At 41.9% G+C, this 20,532-nt stretch overlaps 2 protein-coding genes across 3 annotated transcripts in view; both read right to left on the minus strand.

The window, feature by feature from the left end:
* Positions 1-13,335, minus strand: part of Erp27 (endoplasmic reticulum protein 27) — a 27,388-nt gene extending 14,053 nt beyond the window's left edge. The window contains exons 1-3 of the mRNA XM_004626201.2: positions 13,209-13,335; positions 12,728-12,828; positions 10,517-10,654 (exon numbers count right to left, since the gene is read on the minus strand). Of these exons, the coding sequence (XP_004626258.1) occupies positions 10,517-10,654; positions 12,728-12,828; positions 13,209-13,302 (333 nt within the window). The 5' untranslated portion in view covers positions 13,303-13,335. The remainder of the gene's footprint in view (positions 1-10,516; positions 10,655-12,727; positions 12,829-13,208) is intronic.
* Positions 13,336-14,686: 1,351 nt separating this feature from the next.
* The window catches only part of Arhgdib (Rho GDP dissociation inhibitor beta), a 19,760-nt gene continuing 13,914 nt past the window's right edge, over positions 14,687-20,532 (minus strand). For both annotated transcript variants that reach the window (XM_004626091.2, XM_023709556.1), the window contains exons 4-6: positions 20,168-20,244; positions 17,151-17,214; positions 14,687-15,359 (exon numbers count right to left, since the gene is read on the minus strand). In XM_004626091.2, coding sequence (XP_004626148.1) covers positions 15,160-15,359; positions 17,151-17,214; positions 20,168-20,244 — 341 coding nt within the window. In that variant the 3' untranslated portion in view covers positions 14,687-15,159. The remainder of the gene's footprint in view (positions 15,360-17,150; positions 17,215-20,167; positions 20,245-20,532) is intronic.

Genomic DNA, 20,532 nt, shown 5'->3' on the forward strand with positions numbered 1-20,532 from the left:
GCATCTATGTTCATGAGAGAGATTGGCCTGTAGTTCTCTTTTTTATTTGTGTCTTTCCCTGGTTTTGGTATCAGTATAATACTTGCCTCCAGGAATGATTTTGGGAGGATTGCTTCCTTTTCAATTTCATGGAAGAGTTTGAGGAGTAGGGACTACATCTTCTGTAAATTTCTTGTAGAATTCAGGTGTGAATCCATCCAGATCTGGACTTTTTTTTGTCGGTAGGTTTTTTATTACATCTCGTATTTCATTGGCTGTGATTGGGTTATTGAGAGTTGCTATACCTTCTTGATTTAGTTTTCATAATTTGTATCTTTCTAGGAATCTGTCCATTTCATCTGTGTCTTCTATTCTGTGAGCATAAAGATTCTCAAAGTAGCTCTTAATAATCTTCTGAATTTCCATCCTTAGTGATTACACCCTTTTCATTCCTTATTGCTTGTATTTGAATTTTTTCTTTCCTCTTTTTGATGAGTTTAGCTAGGCCCTTATCGATTTTATTTAATCTTTCAAAGAACCAGCTTTTTGATTCTTTAGTTCTTTGAACTGTTTTCTTCATCTCAATTGAATTAATTTCTGCTCTAATCTTTACAATTTCTTCCTTTTCTAGATGTTGGAGGTGCAGCATTAGGGTGTTTATTTGTTCCCGTTCTGTTTTCCTAATGTGTGAGTTCACAGCTATGAATTTACCTAAGAACTGCTTTCATCGCATTCTATAAATTCTGATAAGTTGTGGTTGCATTTTCTTTGCATTGTAGACATTGTTGAATTTTTTGTTTAATTTCATCTGTGACTCATTGATTGCTGAGTAGGGTGCTGTTTAATTTCCATGTATGTAGGGGGGGTTTCTGGTTTCTTTTGTTGTTTATTTCCAGTTTCATTGCATTGTGATCAGATAATATGCATGGGATAATTTCTGTTTTCTTGCATATACTTAAGCATGACCTATGGACTTACATGTTGTCTGATTTTGAAAATGACCCATGTACAGCTGAGAAAAATGTGTATTCAGCTGTGTTTGGGTGGAACACTCTGTATATGTCCACCAAGTCCATTTGTTCCAAGCTCTGGTTCAGTTCTGCTACTTCTCTGCTAATTTTTTGTCTGGTTGACTTATCTTTTTGGGATAAGAGGGTGTTAAGGTCTCCTGTTAAGATTGTGGTATTGGCTATTAGACTTTTTATGTCCATTAAGATTTCTCTGATATAGTTGGGTGCTCCCGTGTTTGGTGCATAGATATTTATGAGTGTTACCTTTTCCTTTTGAGTTTTTCCCCTAACCAGTATATAGTGGCCTTCTTTATTTCATTTGATCATTCTTGGTTTGAAGTTGAGACTGTCTGAGAACAGGTTTGGTACCCCTGCTTTTTTTCTGAGGTGCTGGGGCATATAGTATTGTTTTCCATCCTTTGACTTTCAGCCTATAAATGTCTTTATGAGTTAAATGTGTTTCTTGTATACAGCATACTGTTGGATTTTGTTTCCCAATCCACTGTGCCAGTCTGTTTCTCTTAATTGGTGAATTGAGTCCATTTACATTGATGATTAGAATTGAGATGTGTTGACTTATGATTGACAGCTTATTTACCTGCTTTTGTTTATTCCTTTTTATCCTGTGTTTAATTGTTTGCACTATTTAGTGGGTTCCTTCTGTTCCTGTTCATGGAGCTCTGATCATTTTGTTCCTTCTCTAGAACATCTTTCAGGAGCCTGTATAGGGTTGGCTTTGTCATCATGAAATTCTTTAGTTGTTCTTTGTCACGGAAGTATTTCACTTCTCCATCAAACTTGAAAGAGAGTTTCGCAGGGTATAGTAGTCTGGGCTGGAATTTGTTTTCATAGAGGACTTGAAGTACTCTGCTCCATGCTCTTCTTGCCTTCATGGTTTGTGAAGAGAAGTCGGCTGTAATTCTGATGGGTTTTCCTTTGAATGTGATCTGCTTCTTTTCTCTAGTGGCTTTCAGTATAGTATTCTTGTGCTGGATTTCTGGGATCTTGACTATTATATGTCTTGGTGTGTTTTTAATCGGGTTGATGTTATTTGGCATTCTGTATGCTTCGGTTACCTGAATGTCATATTGTTTCCTCATATTTGGGAAATTTTTTGCTATTACTTCTGCCCATATTCTTTTTATATTATTTGTATTGACTCCTTTCTCATTGATGCCTATTAGTCTCACATTGGTCATCTTTGCATCGTCTTGCAGGCGTTGAATTATTTTTTCCTGCATCCTACTTGCCTTTTAGAGATATTTTCTTACCTTTTCCCTAGCTGCACCAGCATCTTCAAGATCTGAAACTCTGTCTTCACTTTCATCAAAATGGTTTTGGAGGCTTAAGATTGAGATTTTAAGTTCCTGTATATCTCTTTGACTCCACTTCATGCGATCTATTTGTTTCCTTTATTGCTCATTCCAGGAATCTGTCATTTTTTAAATCTCCTCTATTTTTTTTAATGAATGTCTTCTTTAGAAGCAGTTATTTATTCTTTTACTGCAGAATTCTTTTACTTTCTATTCTTTTTTTCATATTGGGTTTGCTCTATATGTTTCCATATTTGATTCTTTACTTGAGATGCTACGAATTGAGATTTCTTTTTTTGTTCCAGAAATTAATTCTGCTCTAAGTTCCTTTATACCTTTCTGCTCTTGTTTCTTTACTTCCAACCTATTAATTCATACGTTTCCCCTGAGCTAGTGTCCTCCACACTTGTTCTGGGTGGGCTCGAGGCCTGAAATTGCATTTTGCTCCTTCTCTTTGTCATTTCATATAGCACTGACCTCTGATCTTTGGTGTAGAGCTTTGGTCCAGTTACAACCTTAGTACCTAATGAAATTTGGGTGCAGATCTATTAAATTTGAGTTTATCCAGTTATGCCTGGTTTGGGTCTAGCTGTTGTGTTCAGCTCCTTGATGCTGCAGCCCTTGGAAGTGAACCTGTTGTGCCCCTCTGTTGTGCTTCTGGCCCTGGGGGCACAGAGAGTACAGAACCTCTCCCACACACTTTCCTGGCCTGAGCTTGGGCTGGATCTGGGGGTCCTGAGACCCTTGCAGAAGTTGTTACTCACTGGGTAGGCTTGGGGGCAAGGGCTCTGGAGGCCCTCATGTCAGGGGCTGGCTTGGGCTTGATCTCGGGAGATCCAACCAGTGCAGGGGAGTGCAGGAGCTCACCCTCACACTCGCAGGGCCTAAGCTTGGGCTGGATGATAGGGGTGAACTTTTTCTGAGAGAGAGAGGGGTGGGAAGGGTCCCAAGAACACAGTGGAAGGTCTTGCTCATGGGCCTGGCCTAGACTCGATCAGGGAGATCCAACCAGCACAAGGGAACACAGGAACTCACCATCTGATATGGGGATCTTGGCTCCTTCCCATTTTGCCTTCACTTTTCAGTTGCCACATGGTTGGTGGCTTGACTGTACCACACATCCCTGATGTGATTCCTGCCTGGCTATGGCCCCAAAGTGACAGACCAGCAGTCTAGTCTATGGACTGAAGCTTCTGGAACTTCTTCCATGTTAAGGTGATTATCTCAGAGATGTTGTCACAGAAAGTGGAGTAACACACTCTGCTACAGTGAAAGATAGGATCTCATAATTTTGATCATTATTCTTAAGGCAGCCATTGGTCTCCTGTTGTAGGCAGCTGGATTAGATAGAAATATTCTAAGCAGTCAGACAGGGCCAGACCCTCAAGAGACAATATGGAAGACAAGGTGACTTTGCAACTTTGGAAGAAACCCACACTCCAGCTTTGGGCCACACCTCGAGACAAAAGAGTAAACAAATTCAGCCACATACTTCCCTGGTGATGGGCATCAGGGATTGATATTCTAAATGGTATCCACTGCCTTGAAAGAGCCCAAATGAGTCACTAGTCCAATCCCCAACAGGAAGAGACCCTGTCCTATATTCATGCCTGCTTGCTACGTGAGTTGTTTCACCATCTGGTCCTGGACTTAATCAATTTTACCTCAGCAATGGTGCTTATAATCTCATTGGTTGACTATAGCTTTATCCCACCTCATGCCCACTTAAGCGAGTGCCCATGTTCTCCACCTTAGACTTGCCTCATCTCATGGTTTTACTGTATAAAAGTCCCTGGAAGAGGTAGCTTCCTGGGGTGCAAGTCATACTCTGATGATCTATTTGTTTGAGAAATATTTGTTGAGCACCTACTATATCTTAGGCCTTGGGGCACAGAAGTACTGACATTTGCTTAGATGATAACTTGTGCTCTTTCTTTCTTTCTTTCTTTCTTTCTTTCTTTCTTTCTTTCTTTCTTTCTTTCTTTCTTTCTTTCTTACTGTGGGTGTGTGTGGTACCAGGGATTGAACTCATGGACCTTGCACTTGCCAAGCAGGTGCTTATGCTGCTGAGCTATATCCCAGGCCCCTAAGTGCTCTTTGTTCTGAGACTCTTTTATACAATTTAAATTTATGAAACAAATGCTGAGGCACAGAAACTATCTGTAATTTGAAAACAAAATTCTGAGAAAAAAACCATCCAAACCAAAGAATATTTTAAAATATAGAGTCCCTTTGTACATCTAATTGTATTAAAATTCACAAAGTTCCAGTAGAAAACTCTGGAAAGAAATATAAAAGCAAGAGAAAGTCTTAGGCGATGTCCTTCCCTGATTGCTTAGTCCCTTTCACTCCAAATCAGTAAGAATGAGTGGGGAAATAAGCAGACGTTCAAAACCCTCGATATTTGTGTCCCTTCTGCATCTGTCCCACTGTTAGGAGCCTGGCCAGCCAGCTGGCTTATTGCCCTCGTACTTAAGGCTTTGCCATTGCAACCACCAAAATCATCACTGTTACAATCACAGACAGGGCCCCTTTAGTATCAAATATGTCTAAACACTTCCTGATTATTTTTCTAGGAACTCTTCGGCCGGGAGCCTGTGCCTCAGCTGAGCTATGCAGTGGGCCAGGCGGCCCCACCTCCCCTTTCCGGGCAACTCCTCACGCTTCCCAGAAGGCAGAGCAGGAAGCGCCAGCAGCTCCAGGTGTTTCTGGACTTAGAGTAGCAGGAGGCTGGGAAGCCGTGATAACATCCCCCAAGCAGCAAAAGGGCTTTAATAGAAACCACCCTCCTGCGGTCTCTCCAGTTTTCTGTGTTTCTTTTAATGAAATATGCCCAATTATTTCAATGTTCTTTAATAAATTCTGGAATGTTTATGTGTAAGGTTCCTGGAAGCAGCATTTGAACAGGAAATATGCCTTCTGTGAAGAGAATTATTTGCATAATGCACTGGAAAGAAAATCTGACCCTGAAACCAAGAGTTGGGAATGTGTTTTAGAAATACACTTTTCAAGTATTTGAGAAGAGTTTTGTTAAGATAGCACATTATTTTTCTACTCAAGGAAAGAGATATTAGAAAAAAAGCAGAAACAGTAAACTGGAAGGGTGCCACCTCACATTCTCAGAGAATTATCTAAAGTGAAATATTTCCTTTCTGATAGTATATCTTACTGCGACATTTAATCCCTCGCTTGCTGTCCTTTACTATGTGAACAATATTTCTTTGAATTTCTGATTTCTCTGACTCCCCAGCTTTTCAGAAAATGTGTTAAAAATCTTGTCAGCTTGCATTATGGTTCTTGCCTTGCTTACTCTCATTGTTAAGACAAAATAGTTCTCTTTTCATTTTCTTTATTAGTACTACATAGGCACATAGTATAAAACGATTACATTCATTGTGGGAAGTTGCTATGTATATCTAGATAGCAAATATCAGTTCTTTGGCTACAAGGCTAAATAACTTGTATGACACTGAAATATTTGTTAAACAATTACCTTCATGTCCCAGGATTTAGTTTTAAAAGTTGATCAATTTACCACAGTGTCAGTAATTTGATATATATTGCTTATGCTGTTTTTTTTTTTTTAAACAGTTGGCTTTTATGTATAGATTTCTTCCAGTTCTCTTAGTCTGGTGAAAGAGAGAGAGAGAGAGAGAGAGAGAGAGAGAGAGAGAGAGAGAGAGAGTTCTATAATTGATAGCCAATAAATAACTATAAGAGAAATACTGACTTACTGTTTCCCCTGCTATTCTATTGAGTCAAAGTTAGGCTAAGCTACTTATATTACTAAGTGACTGAGAAAAAAACAGGGTCAACAGTCAAATAACACTTGAAATTCCATGGAGGATAAGTTCAGAGTTCATTCACCCCAGGGATTACTCCCTCTTAGGGCAACAGCGATTGTCCCCCAAGAGAATGTAGGACGAGATCCCTTCTGCTCTCACAATCAGAGACGTGTATCCCCCATCACCCTTGATGTCCTGCCTAACTATGTCCCCAGCATTTCATTTAAAATCCTCCTGAAAACATTTATAGAAGTCTGGCTTCACTATTTTTGAAGAATGATATACTTCATAGATACACCTTTTTGGTGGCTTTTTATGTCTTAACCAGTTCAGGTATCCAGTAATACTGTCATTTTTTCAGTTAATCACTATTTCAGTTTATCTCTACATGTGTCCTTACAATTGCTAATTGCATAAGTCTGAGTTTTGAAATTTCTTTATCAAAATATATAATCTTTTGATTAAATCTTGAGATTTAATCCTGGGGTTTGATGAATTAATGCCAGGAGGAGATAAATGATTTTTTTTAAAGAAAATATTGACTTGAGAATAGGGGAAATTAAAGTAAGTAAAATTTAGTGTAAGAAGAAAAATTTTTCTGTGGGAGTAAGTCCTTTAGAAAGCCACTGTAATACAGAAGAAGAGGTGTGTTTAGAGGTCAGTAGTGCTGGGTATGGAAACAGATTTCAGTTACTCTATAGTTATAAAACCAGCCATCTAGACCAACCTCATAGAACGTTATTTTCTTTACTGAAAATACAGATACTTGTGGGAATTATAATAGTATCTACCACGAATTAGGCACACATACACACATACACAAATGTAATCAACTATGGGTCTAAGGTGATAGAAGACACCAGAAACTACAAAAGGTTCATGCTTCCAAATACAAAATAGAATGGTCTTGGTTGTTGTACCCTTTTTTTTTAAAAAAAATGTTATTCTAAATTCTTGAGTAATAATCCTATGAAAACATGTGCTAAACTTTTGGAAGTGTAAACTGAGAAAAAGATGTTTATCTAGAAGCTGGCATGACCTAAATTGAGGCTTACCCAGCCCCGCCAACGAAGTGGCCCAGGAACCGGTGTGTTTGTTTTTGGTATGGCATATAAACAAACTTGTCCACTGAGGTCCCAGAAGTTGAGTCAGAGTAGCTCTGTCACTAGCTGTAAATAAAGAACAGATGCTAAAGAAGAGTAAAGAGCTCTAAGAAGTCATCAGCATGGCTTTATAAAGAATAAATTATAAGCAGAGCTTATGTTCCCATTAAAGATTATTAAGAGGGCAGGGAAGATAGCTCAGTGGCGGAAGTGCCTGCCTGGCAAGCGCAAGGTGCTGAGTTCAATCCCCAGTACCCCACCCAACCCCCCAAAAAAAGAGAAAAAAAAAAAAAAAAAAGAAAAGAAAAAGAAAAAAGATTGTTAAGACTATGGAGACTTTGGAAGCAATAATCCTGCTTTTCTCCCCTGTGCTGGTACTAAGACTTTTAAGTCAGCCTTCAAATCTATTAACCAGAAACTTGGAAAGAAGTACCTGTGAAGCTGTAGCTGATGAGGAATTTTGGACTGAAGGATTGCTCTGTGGTTCAACAGAGACATAAAAGGCATTAGTTTGACCTTCCCTATCTGTCTGACATAAAATAACATTTCTCAGAAAGGCTAGATTAGTCTTATTTTGCAAAAGTGAAAAAGCAATCCAGCACCACTATACCAGTGGGGAATGACTGCTGAAAGGCACCCTTTATCCTCAGACGGGCTTTGGGAGGATGAGATCAATTTCCCAAACACTTTCTCTGTGCCCTCTAGGTGCCTGGACATGTCACAGACCCATGCATTGCAAAGATGAATTAAGCTGTGGTTCCTGTTCTTCAGGAGCTCATGTTCTAAAGGCATTCTAGATGCGACAATCCATAAATGTATTATGGCACTATAAAGTGATAAGCAAGAATGGAGATGTGGAAGTACAGAGGACTGCTCAGGCCAGTTTGGGGATCCCAATGAAATATTCTGGAGGATAAGGTGCCTCAAATGACTCTCTGAAATATGTATCGGAAGTTAGTGGTGTGTAGTTAGCTGGGTGAGGATGGGAACCAATATTATTAGGGGGTAATGGCCTTCTAGACAAAAGAAGCAGCTTGGGAAAGTCATGGAACTGGGTGACTAGAATGCCATAGCTGGGTAGGTAGAGGGTTAAGATCTCAAGGAGGAAACCGGCTGGGAAAGGGACTAGAGAATCAGAGAACACCCAGGTTCTAAAAGACTGTATGTAACAAATACACTTTTGTGTTTGAGCTTGTAAAAAATGGGAAATACTTGGGAAATACTGAAGAAGTTAAAGAGAGAAATGGAATGGCCAATTTCTCTCTTAGCCACATCATAGGACACCAGTCTAGAAAGTGGATCTGAAAGAGCCAAAAGAAGTCAGTTAAGAAGTCATTGGTGGTGGGTGGGGGGACCTGGGGAGATGGCTCAGTGGAATAAGCGCTTCCCTGGCAAGTGCAAGGGCCTGAGTTCAATCCCCAGTTCTGAAAAAAAAAAAAAAAAGAAGAAGCCATTGGAATTGCTTGTGCTGATGATGTTAAAAGCTCATGGCAAAGAAAGTAGAAAGAGCGAAGGAATATTGATTCGAGATAGGAGGTGAAATTGACAAAAACAAGAGAGTAAATGAACATAGCCACTCAGTGAAATGGTGAATATTGTATTAGATAGAGGGATGATTTAGCAGGTATAGGCAATAAATTCAATTTTAACATGTTAAGAGTGTTTGTGATGGCACAAAAATAGTACTATCCAGTAGACATTTGAATAGTTAGGGAAATCTAGACCATAGAGAAAATATTATATATCCTCAACAGGCACAGAACAGTCAAATTGAGAACCAACTGTATTGCAGAAAGACAAGACATTCATTCATGAACTGATTCCTTCACATATTTGTTTTCAGCAGATACTGTGGGAGGCATTTTCGGGCAGCAATGTACCCGTGCTGCTACTTCCTGGCAGGTACTGCTCTAGGCCCTGAAGTCACAGCTGTGAACAGAAGCGCCTGGACTCCGCAGAGCACGGGTTCTGTAACACAGCTAGAGAAAAGCATGCGTCAGGCAGCTGAAAAGGAGCAGGCCTCATGGAAACCGAGAGAGCGAGAGGAGGATCAGGCCAATTAGGATTCTAGAATTCAAGAAAAGAGAGCATGTTACAGACAATATCAACCAACACAGGCAAATGTGGCAAAAGTATTGAGCAGAATAAGAGCTACAAACAGTTCTTGGTACTACCGCTTCTAAAATAGAAGCTGCGCTGAACTGAAAGAGTGTAGTTTCAGTGGAGCAGTGTGGCGTGAATTAGATAGCCGTGTCAGCTGAAAGAAGCTCAAAACACTGTGAAAGACACATGGAAAAGAAGTTTGCGTGAGAACTAATGAAGAGAAAGAAAGAGTGCAAGCCATGGGGAGGGAAAGCCATTCGGTCCAGAAATTTAAAAAATGATCTTTTGCTCCTTTTCATTCTCATTGTACTCTTCACATCATTACCTTGATAATCCACCAGCAATGAAAGCTCAGACTCATAGTGATCCTCCTGTGTTCAGCCTCTCAGACTGGGATTATAGGCGCGCACTACCATGCCCAGTCTCAGTTGCCATCTCAGCGTGCCCCGGGGGAGGGGGGATCGAATACAATACAGTTCTACTCAAGCTTTTTTGTCTCACATTCCTTTTCTTCTAACATGTGATCCTAATTACCCTGTCCACTGACTTCTAACTTAATTAAAAATCCCCCCTTATCCATTAGTTATCCTCCAGTGTCCAAATTTTATCTTTTCTTCCAAGCTCAGTGTCTCCACAGTTCTCCCAATTTTCCCATTCTCTCTTTTGACACCTGATTTATAGAGATGCTGTCTGTATCCTAGATGCCTGCATGTCATATGCATGCTATCTACTGTACTTTGAGATCTACGAGAGCAGAGGTGTTTAAGTATTTATACTTAGGGTGCTTCTATGCAAGTATGAGGCATTTAGATATAAGTCTCTTGCACAGAGCCGACAGGAGTTGTGTAACAAATATTTGATAAGCATAAGTCAATTCCTTAGAATATGAATATATAAAATTGTAGGGCTTAACATGGCCTTAGGATGGCATAGTCTATCGTTTCCTAGGTGACAAAGTTGACGCTAACGCATGCGGCGACTCTCCCAGAGCTACCAAGCAGCGCGGGGAGCCCCACTCAGGCCCGCAGCACAGTGCCTTGTCCCCTTCATCACCGCAGCTGTTTGGCAACCCTGAGTGGAGTCACCAACCCTGTCAACAGTGTCCCTGCACTCAGCCCTGGCATTAGTGTCAGGGACACAACGTTCTTCCAGTCGCACAAGTGTTGAGAGTCCACAACTGAAGGAAAAGCAGGGAGATGCCTCACGCTGCTCATCCAGCTTACCAGGCGAAAGAGGGAAATGGCACTCCCAGTGACGTTGTAGTGGGCCAGGACCTTGGAGTCATTGCTGATTCCAAAGGACACATCCGGGAATTCTTGCACCATGCTCTGGAATGCGGACACTATTGGTATTTCCAAATCCTGAAAACAAGACAGAGGAAAAGAAAACCACAGAGGTTATTGAGGAGGGTGAGGTGTTCAACAGGGCAGAGACGTGTATGCTCATACTAAAAATTGTAGACTTGATTTAGCCATTAATGAAACTATCAACGTTTTACTCTGAAGAATGCAGGCTAAGGGGCTAGGGAGGCAGCTGAGAGACTTTAGTGCTTGGCAGGCGCAAGGTCCTGAGTTCAATCCCTGTGGTGCCTCCCCCCAAAAGCAGCAGGCTAAATTTGCAGTGATATTTTTGAATTTTTAAAGCTGTAGAGTTAATAGGGTACTGCAAAACTTGTGGCTTAGAGATTCGTGTCTGGCCTTATTTTAGAGCACTAGTAGCTCTGTGGTAAGTTTACTAGTAGCTGAGAGAGTCCTCAAAAGCAGAGGTGGGCTGCGCTGTCGCTGCTACCTTTGAGGAGGCAAATGCTATGAAAACAATTTATAGAAGAAAGAGGAAACTTAAAAAGAAGTAGGCGCCGTCAAACAGGCCAAAAAGGAAAAGGGGGAACAATAAATGAAATTATAACCGGAACTTAGGAAATTTCATTAACAAGAATTTGTGTAAGATGTGGGTGAGCAGACCTCATCTTCCAAGGGCATAGAGTTCGTAACCCCACCCTGCAACCGGGTCTGAAGTTAGGGAGCAGAGAAACCCTTCCTGGGTGATGGCTCCTGTCCTTCCACAGAGATTGTTATCATTTGTTGGCCACCGCCACAGGACATTTGCCTAGAGCAACTCCGGGCAACGAGTAAAGACATTCTTCCCTGAATCTCCCGGGGCTTCCTTGAAAGGCGAGCAGGGGCTGGCCAGCCTTGCATCGGGTTCAAGCAGAGGAAGCCTTGCTCTTCTGAAAGAGAGTGCATTTCCTGCGAGGCTACGGGCTTTGCTCAAGGATCCAAGGCTGTCCCCTGCTGGCCGTCTAAGTCACTGCACAAGCTTCTTGCAACCTGCCTTTCTGAGAGGGGCCCTTTTTCATTTACATCTCGGATCTCTTATTGTCCAAAAAGGTGCTCCGCACCTGTCTCTCTCACTTGCATCTTATTGCAGCTGTTTCCAGCTGTGTCACAAGGGTAGGGACTGGGCCAGCTGAGATAACTGCCAGATGTTATGGGGGGACGTGGGGGGAGAGAGAGAGAGAGAGAGAGAGAGAGAGAGAGAGAGAGAGAGAGCCTTCTCCTTGCTTCCTTATCTGTTACACAGCCAGCAGATGGATGTTAACATCGTGAACATAATAAAGTCATCTTTGCTTTCTAATATTTTTTTTTCCTTTTTTTTTTTTTTTTGGCGGAACTGGGAGTTGAACTCAGGCCCTTGCGCTTGCCAGGCAAGCACTTATTCTACCGAGTGATCTCTCTGGCCCCCTAGTATTTCAGAAAGGCAAAGAAAAGCATAAGGGACTACTTATTTGTGGAAAGGCTTTACAGGCAACGTTGACTAATGCTTGTGGGCTTTGGCACACAATATATAAAGGATGATTAGGGTCCTAAAATATAGGTTCATCTAGCTCCTACATTTATTTACTTATTTTGTAAGTAATGGTCTTGCTACACAGCTCAGACACATAGTGATCTCCTGTGTCAGCCTCTGCAGCACTGGCATTACAGGTGTGAGCCACCACTCTTGGTTTTGGGGCTGGCATTGGCGCACCTGGGCTTCCTGGGCCACAGCATGTGGTACTGGGGGTCAAACCCAGGTCCTTGCAGCAGGCACTTAGACCACTGAGCTATCTCTCTGGCCCTGACTCCTACTTCTTTCATCAAACCCTGATAAATCATTTATCAGGGTTTGATGAAAGCTTTCTTTTTGCGATGCTGTCTTAGCTTCAAAGCATCCATGGGTAAGGAGACAGAGGCAGCAGGCTCAGAGCTCTTGGAACAAGTATGGGCAAGACATAATGCGAGATGGGATGCTTTGAAGTTCAGAAATCTGAGTGACCCACTTGGAGCTCCCAGGCTTCTAATGCAGCATCCGGCCAGCAGGCCATGAAGGTGACTCCCTTGAGGCAGGGAATGCCTGGCTCAGGGCGGCACAGCCAGTGGGACGTCAGCACGAACCTGGAAGAAGCCAACGACGGCCACCTCCGCAGCAGCGATGAACTCCACAGCAGCTGGGACATCTGTGAGCCATAGCAGTACTGGGGCAGTGCTGGGATCATCTGGACAGAGGGAAGGGGGCTGTCAGGGTGCGGAGGGAGAAGCAGCAGCTTTCAATACTGAGGACATCTCGTATGTCTTTCTTCTCCATACTAAACCCAAGGTTATCACAATTTCTGGGCATGCTGGTATAATTCCAAGGCTTCATGGTTAGTACTTGTTTTCACATATGGAAGGTGATCTCACCCAACTAAAGATAATTAAATGATTTAATTTATAATTAAATGAAAGCTACTTAGCTTCTCTCTGCAAGGCAACACACTAGCATTTCCCCGAAATCCTTCCACGTTTAGATGGCAAGTACCCAGAGCGCCACCACATTCCCTTCTCTCCTCCTAACACCTCTTTTACTTTAGGATCACCATGTGCTCTCATCTTTTACCTGAGGATTCTTCAACTTCTGCAGCAACTTCTGTGACCAGCGCACAGGTGAGAAGAAGTAAGAGCAATGGGTATCTGAGACGGGGGGCTCCCATTTTCTTTCTCCTGGACGTCTGTGCTCTGTGGTATGGATTCAGGGCAGCACGCACTGCACTTAACTGGCTGGGGGATACTAGTGTTGTGGGAACTATGCAGCTGGCTCTGGGGACCTTCAGCTCCTGAGATAAAAGACTGAGTATAGTGACAGGGCCTCAGAACATAGCCAATCAGAAAAATGTCAGAATAACCCATGTAAATTTAAAAAAAGTACTGTCTAGCAGGTACTGACTTAAGCACCAGGAATGCAAAGATAACTATGGCCTGATACGGCTGTTTAGAACGTTTGCTTGTTAATGAGAAAGATAGATGTATGAGCCAGTCATTGAACCATAAAATGAAAAGTGATAATGCATAGGAGAGTTCCTCGGGTAAATGTATTTTGCCCTATGTATAGCTTTGCCAGGCAACAACATGTGGGAAAAGGACTTCATGTGAAGAGTAAAACACAAAGCTACAGGTACATGGGAGTCACTGAGCATCATGAGAAGGGAAGGAATGGTAAATGTGAGCAAGGAGATACACTAGAGCCATCTTCAAAGGGCCTTTGTAGGACCCATTATGAACAGGCGCATTGACTGCATTCTGTTGGTGAAGAGAGCAGAAGACAGACATTTGAGCTTGCCCACAAGCAACTGCATGAAAGGCAAAGTGAGAATTCCATAGGCAGTGGGATGGGTCGGTCCCAAGGCCAGGAGCAACAGCCATGAGAAAATTTCATGGAAAGAATCACATTTAGGTTTTCACTCTCTGTACTGTAGACATTGCTCATGTCATATACCGTTCTGGTGCCAAGTATATGAATGTCCCCTGCATTGTGGAGTCCACTCCCCACACTCCCAGGGAACTTGCAGTGTGAACCACCTGGGTGAGATTATTTAATGAACAGCCAGGGAGATAGCTCAGTGGCATAAGCACTTGTCTGGCAAACACAAGGTCCTTATGTAGGATTACTTTGCTGAATTCATGCTCCTACAATATATGAATGGCAAAGGAATACCCCTCTCCGACAAAAGTAAACAAAAAGGGGGATATAAATGAAGGGCCATTTTGTAGTGAAAAAAAAATATATATCTGTATATACAAAATGGCATAGATATACAGCTACTTTCTCTTAGTTCAATGAGAAGGAAGTTTTGAACTAATAGTGTCTAAACAAGGTATGTCTGCATCTTGTACTGTGAATAACTACTACTAAGACAACAATATGAAATGTATTAATTATTGTATCTGTCCTACTAACCTGTTTTGTAACTGTCTCATTGCTACTTCTTTCTCAGTAAAATTAATAAAATCCCCCCACAAATACAAGGTCCTGAGTTTGATCCCTGGTACAAAAAAAAAAAAAAAAAAAAAAAAGAAAAAGTAAAAAGAACACAGAAATGAGGGTCTCACTCAGAACATATAGTTGTTTTATTCTTACTCTCTCGTGTTGTTTACAGTGTCTCTCGCACAAGAAGAACCCCAACTGGTGGCACATATCACAGGGGAGTCGTTGAGCCAGCAGCAACCACAAAAGAATCCGGGTACGGGCTTGAACTACTAAACCTAAGGCAGAAGAACTGAGCATGGTAGTTGGCTGATGTTTTGGCCTCTAGTTGCTCAAGTGAGAACAAGAGAGAGAGAGAGAGAGAGACATGAAATGAGATGGGGGACCCTGAAGATGTGGCTCTGATTGGGGCGCAGAGAGAGCAGGCAGATCTTAAGCCTCGTGTGCCCTCCAGGGGGAGTAAGATGCATCAATACAGAAGCGGAGGGTGTGAACAGGGGTGAGGGACAAGGAGGGACAGGATGATCAACGTGACTGAGAGAATCTTTCCAGGTGGTACGGGTAGGAGGGAGCATGGCAGGGGCATTTACTCTGTCCAGTCCTTCTTAATGGACAGGTTCCACTCCCAGGTGAGGTGGTCTTGCTTGTCGTCATCGGTGAAGAAGGACTTGTTGTGGTAGGTGCCTCTGGCCAGCATGCCCTTGGGAGCCTCCTCCACTGGAGTGAGAAACTCGTACTCCTCTGGCCGAGGGCCGTAGCTGCCAACCATAAATGTTGCTTTATCCACTAGGAAAAAGAAAAGTTCACTAAGGCAATAGCCTGGGAAAGGAAAAACACACACCGCGGACGGGAGAATCTGGAGTATCACTCATGTTGATAAAAGCCAGAGCAGTGGTTTACACACTTGGTTGAATGTGTTTTACCTAGACATTATTTGTTTAATATTTTTTTTTTACAGCCTCTTTTTTTTTTTCTTTTCCTACCACTGAGGCACTCTACCACTGAAGCTTTTTGAAAATTTTCATTTTGAAAAAGAGTCTTGTCAAGTTATACATGTTGGTCTTAAACTTGGGATCCTCCTGCCTCAGCCTCTTGGATGGCTAGGATTACAGGCTACACCATGGTGCTGAGCTCGGAGTGCCTTCTAATAATAGTTTCTTTGGCCCTACTGCCAAAGGCTGTGGTTCAGTGGCCTGTTGTGGGTCCCAAGAATCAGCATTTTAAAAAAGCATCATAGCTGACTTTGTTCATCAAGACAGTTGGGGAATCAGTACCTTAAATCTAAGAGGATTAATTCTGTTTATGGAGTTGTAATGAATTATACCATTTAAAAAAACATACGTTTTGGTCTCAGCCCAATGACAATCTAAGTCATGTCGCATCTTGGGCTTTCATTTCCTCCTCTCTAAAATGAGCTTGAAGGATCTTTTGCACAAAAGCTGTCGTTCAGAGAACAGATAGATACCTTGACAACTAGTAGTCAGAATAGAATTCATATATGGAAGGGAAAATCTATAAATTGGCCTAAATAAAAAAGTGAAGAAATGGGTCAAATAGTGATAATAGCTAATCAAACTTATTTATAGGGTAACTAGGATATAAATAATAAGAGTAGTTGGGATTAGAGATACTAATAAAGGTAAGTACTACACAGGTACTGCACCGCTGGCCTTTCAGTGTTAACATGAAGGAACAGCTACAGATGCAACGTGGGCCTTCTGCTAATGTCTGTTAAAAATGTCTCTCTGCTCAGAGGAAATCTGGACAAATTTTTTCATAAGACTATGTAACGGAGAGGTCAAACAATATCTTTCAGGTCTGTAGTCTGCTCTGAGATTTGAGTAATTGATTGAGTATGCAGATTTCTCCATCTCTCCTCTCCTCTTTGCTCTCAGTTTGGTAGGACTGGCTGTGACTCAGTGCTCAACTCTGGGGAAGGCAGCTTCACAGGTGAGCGGGAACCAGAAGGTGTTTCCTTCTCCTTCTATCTGTTGTCTCCCCTGTCAGACAGAAATCTGAAGGCATGTTCCCAAGGCAGGTGAGAATAAGGGCAGAATAAATGAAGTTGTTCCATGATTTTTTTTTTTAATTGAACAGCTTTTCTCAATTCTGGAAATATAATTTTTTTTTTTAACTATTTCTTAGGAAGTTGAACATTGCGGCCCTGGGCTACCCCTCCTACTTTTCCCAGCACACATATCCCTGGGCAGGTCTTTTTTCTCTTGGATTTGTCTGACACTTGGGTTTGACATGTGAGAACTTTTTTTTTTTTTTTTTTAAACTTTTGTATTTTATACCTCTTATCTCACTTTTTCCATATAGAGGCATTAACGTTCAATTCCGGAAGCTTCATGGTGAAGGTTAGGTTAGTGGCTGACTCTATCTAAACTAGATATCCTGAATGTTGTCCTTGCTGATAATGCCTAGGACAGAAGTATATGTGTTCCAGTTCCTAGGGTGGGCATCCACAGTTTTTATCAGGCTCTTACAAGAGTCTATGACTAAATAATTTTGATAACCAGCATTTAAAATATCAGGGAAAAGCAGCTTGAGAGTGGAAAGGGTGATGTTCCTTACCTTTCAGCCCAGTCCGATAGGTGTGCTGAACGTATTTCAGGCCTGACACAATATCCTTGTTTACCTGTAGATGAGAATGATTCAAGCCATTTACATTAGAGAAAGTCTTACCTATCCTCATCTTTCATGTTGATCCTGCCACGCTAAGCCTTCTCTGAGGATGAAAGGTCTAAATATTTAATCAGAATATGTGTTCCTATCATCGTTTAGGATAGTGGTCTGGCAGAAATCCAGGAAAGACTGTAAGACTCAACCCGGCCAGGTCGGTTTTCATCAATAAACTCTTTCTTATTGTTTTGGGGTGGGTGTTTAATTAAAACCTTGTCTTAATATTCATCAGTAGTTTACTCTGTGCTGCGTGGTTCAAAGAATAGTCTTAAGCTGCCCATCTGTAATACTGCCAGCCAAAATACCAACCTTGTTTCAAGAAAGGTTATAAAAACATCAATGAAAAATATATAAACACCTGAAAACCATAACCTCAGAAACAACCCACCTAGCATATGAAAAACAAACAAAGAGAGAAGCCTTCATGGAAAATCAGGTGTGGAAGATGGGTAAGTCCTCCATGTGACTGAGAACGAAGTCTGGAGGTAAGGTGACAGGCCACATGGAGAAATCCTTCCCCATTGGTAACAGATAGCATCCTTTTGCATCTGGCAAGCTTTCTGGATGTCTCTCTTCAACAGATATTGCCTGAGATGCTGTTATTTCCCAAGACTTTCAAAGAAAATACACTAAACCAGAATGAAAATATAGACAGCCATGTACTTTGTTTTTCCATGATTCATTTTACCTGAGACTGAACTGGGTTGTCTGTTAATTTCACACACAGTGGTCATGTCTACACAAACAAGCTGAAGCGGACATTGAATCATTAGTTGGAAAGCTTGGGCAACTGCTTAGCTCCACGGAGTAAGGCATTTTCAAATACTTTTTCCTGACAATAACTATTGCTCCTTATGGGTCACTTTAGGTATTGGGTACAATAGTTCAACCAACCTACCAGAATTATCCTTTGTCCTATCAATGGTAAGGTGGCAGCGTAGTAAAGATTCTCAGGTTAGATTCTAGACTTTCTAATCAATATAAACTCACCCAAAGCAAACAGAATGAAAATGGCCTCACCGGAAATAATGGAATAAAATGGAACCCAAACTGTCTATAAGTACTCTGACTTTTAGATCTAGTTCAGAAGAATAAAAAAAAAATGCATTTTCCAAAAAGTCCTGAGCTTGTCCCCTAGGCTAGCAGGGGACATGATTCAGTGAGGAAAAAGACCTATGAAAAAGAGTTGAGGGGTGACAGTAAGGCCTCAAAACACAGTCAACTTTTTAAGCATTGCTCCATGGAGGATTCATTTAGTGCAAATGCATTTTAAGGTGGGTAAGGGAAAAGTTGAATATTCCCAATATTGTTTTCTTCAGCTCTCCCTCTATTCTTCCCTGTGTCTCCCATGTCTCACAGAAGGGGAGAAATCTTGGTGATATCAATAAAGGTGTGAACTGTGGAAGTCAGTGGTGCTACACTCGCCCAGGAGGCAGAAGGAAGAGGAGGGAGAAGTTAAAAGAACCACCGAAGTCTGGTGTTCAGTGTAGTCTGGTGTACGCTTGTGAAATGTAGGTGAAAAAAGGGAGAACATTAAGAGCAACTCACAGGCAGAATGCAAGAGGGTTTTAGAATGTGCTTCTGGTGTGGCAAATGCAGATTTCCTTGGACTTTTTTCAGGAGACATCAGTGAAGATACTGTTTCTTCTAATTATTGGACACGTTCAGAACTACCCTATAGTTGTTCAACTTGAATGAGATTCACACAGCTCAACCTGTCTCCTGCGGGGGACCAGGGCAAACCTCTGAAGTGGATGGGCCTTGAAAGTCCCTTTCTGGGCCCTAATGGGTAATTCTCATCACAAGAACTCTCACGACTGCACATCCAGACCTTCCTTTCTCATCTTAATCATGCCAACATTTCCCTGTCATATTTAACTTGATAAAAACTGGATTCATAAACTGACAATGCAATTCCACATATGGCTAAAAAGTGAACCAATGTGTAACCCATTGTACGAATATTTGGGTTAAATGCTTTTCCAATCCCTAGGTGCTTTAGTACTAAATAGTAGGACAGGAAACAAAGAGATCCTCAGTACAGTGCCAGTTAGGCATTAGGTGTCAACAAATGTTTCCAGAAAGAGACTATTTTGAGGCCCATTTGCATGAGGTACGGGGTGATCTCCATCCACCCTGAATCATATCCTGCACCCGGGACAAAGAAGGCCCAGTGTGCAAATAGAGCAGATGGAATCTGCTCGGTAGACTCCAGGCCCTGGAGAATGTGACTGGGTGGGAATAAGGGCCAGCCAGAACAAACACAAACCATAATGTGCAAACAGTGCACTTGTGACATATTTATTTTCGGAGTCAAGGTTAGCTTTCTGGGGAGCGTGGCACCTCATTGCCATATATGCCTCTTCCTGAGAAGTCAGTTTATTCCTTATTTAGTTTTGCTCTTATCTGGTTACCTGCTTCACAACTATAGGTGCAATTTCTAGTAGCTTAGCAAAGACTGAGGTCTTACCTAATTATTTTGCTATAAGTGAATTCGTTTATTTATTCATCTCTCAGTGTAGGCACACTAAATGATTTTGTGAAGTACTGGAAAGGAGGGATACACAATTTAATCCCACCCAGTGTGCTTGAATTTGTGTCAGGAACAAAGGCTGCAAAAGGTACAATCCATACCGCTGTGTTCCTTGTGGATATGAGCACTAGGAGGTCCTAGACAGAGGGATCCTGCTGGTGTAAAGGGATCAGAGGAAAGTTTGAGGAGCCCCAGCTGGGAAAGGAGAAGCAAAGGTGGGTTTCAAGGGTGGAACTCAGGGGTGGGGAGAGAACATTGCAGCCCACGGCCTGGGGAGAAGGGAGAGAAAACCAAAAGTCTGCCAACCCAAGAATGCACGCCACTCACTGATTATAGGAAGGAGCTAAACTAAAAATACGCAGGGAAACATACTTACTTTGAAGTGAATTTTCACTCTATATTCAATACCTTCCTTTAGCACAAAAGTTTCTTTTTTGAGTGATTCAAGGTCCCCTGTCGAAGAAGATTTGGAAAGAGTTTAGTTTCCTCGAAAGCAGCTACAGGAAGAAATGAATGAAACTTAAGGTCCAGCTCTTTGTTGGGCCCATCTGGGCAACATGGGCCCGGGGGACCTTAGTTCAAAGGGTTTTTGAGATTTGTTCCTGTGCATGCACATGTGTGACACTGGCTTGTAGAACACAGTTATGAAAATATGTGGCACAAGTCCCTCCTAAGTCAAATCTCTCTCTCTCTCTCTCTCTCTCTCTCTCTCTCTCTCTCTCTCTCTCTCTCTCTCTCTCT

This window comes from Octodon degus, unplaced genomic scaffold, assembly GCF_000260255.1.
Source record: "Octodon degus isolate 3935 unplaced genomic scaffold, OctDeg1.0 scaffold00012, whole genome shotgun sequence".
Classification (NCBI taxonomy): Eukaryota; Metazoa; Chordata; class Mammalia; order Rodentia; family Octodontidae; genus Octodon; species Octodon degus.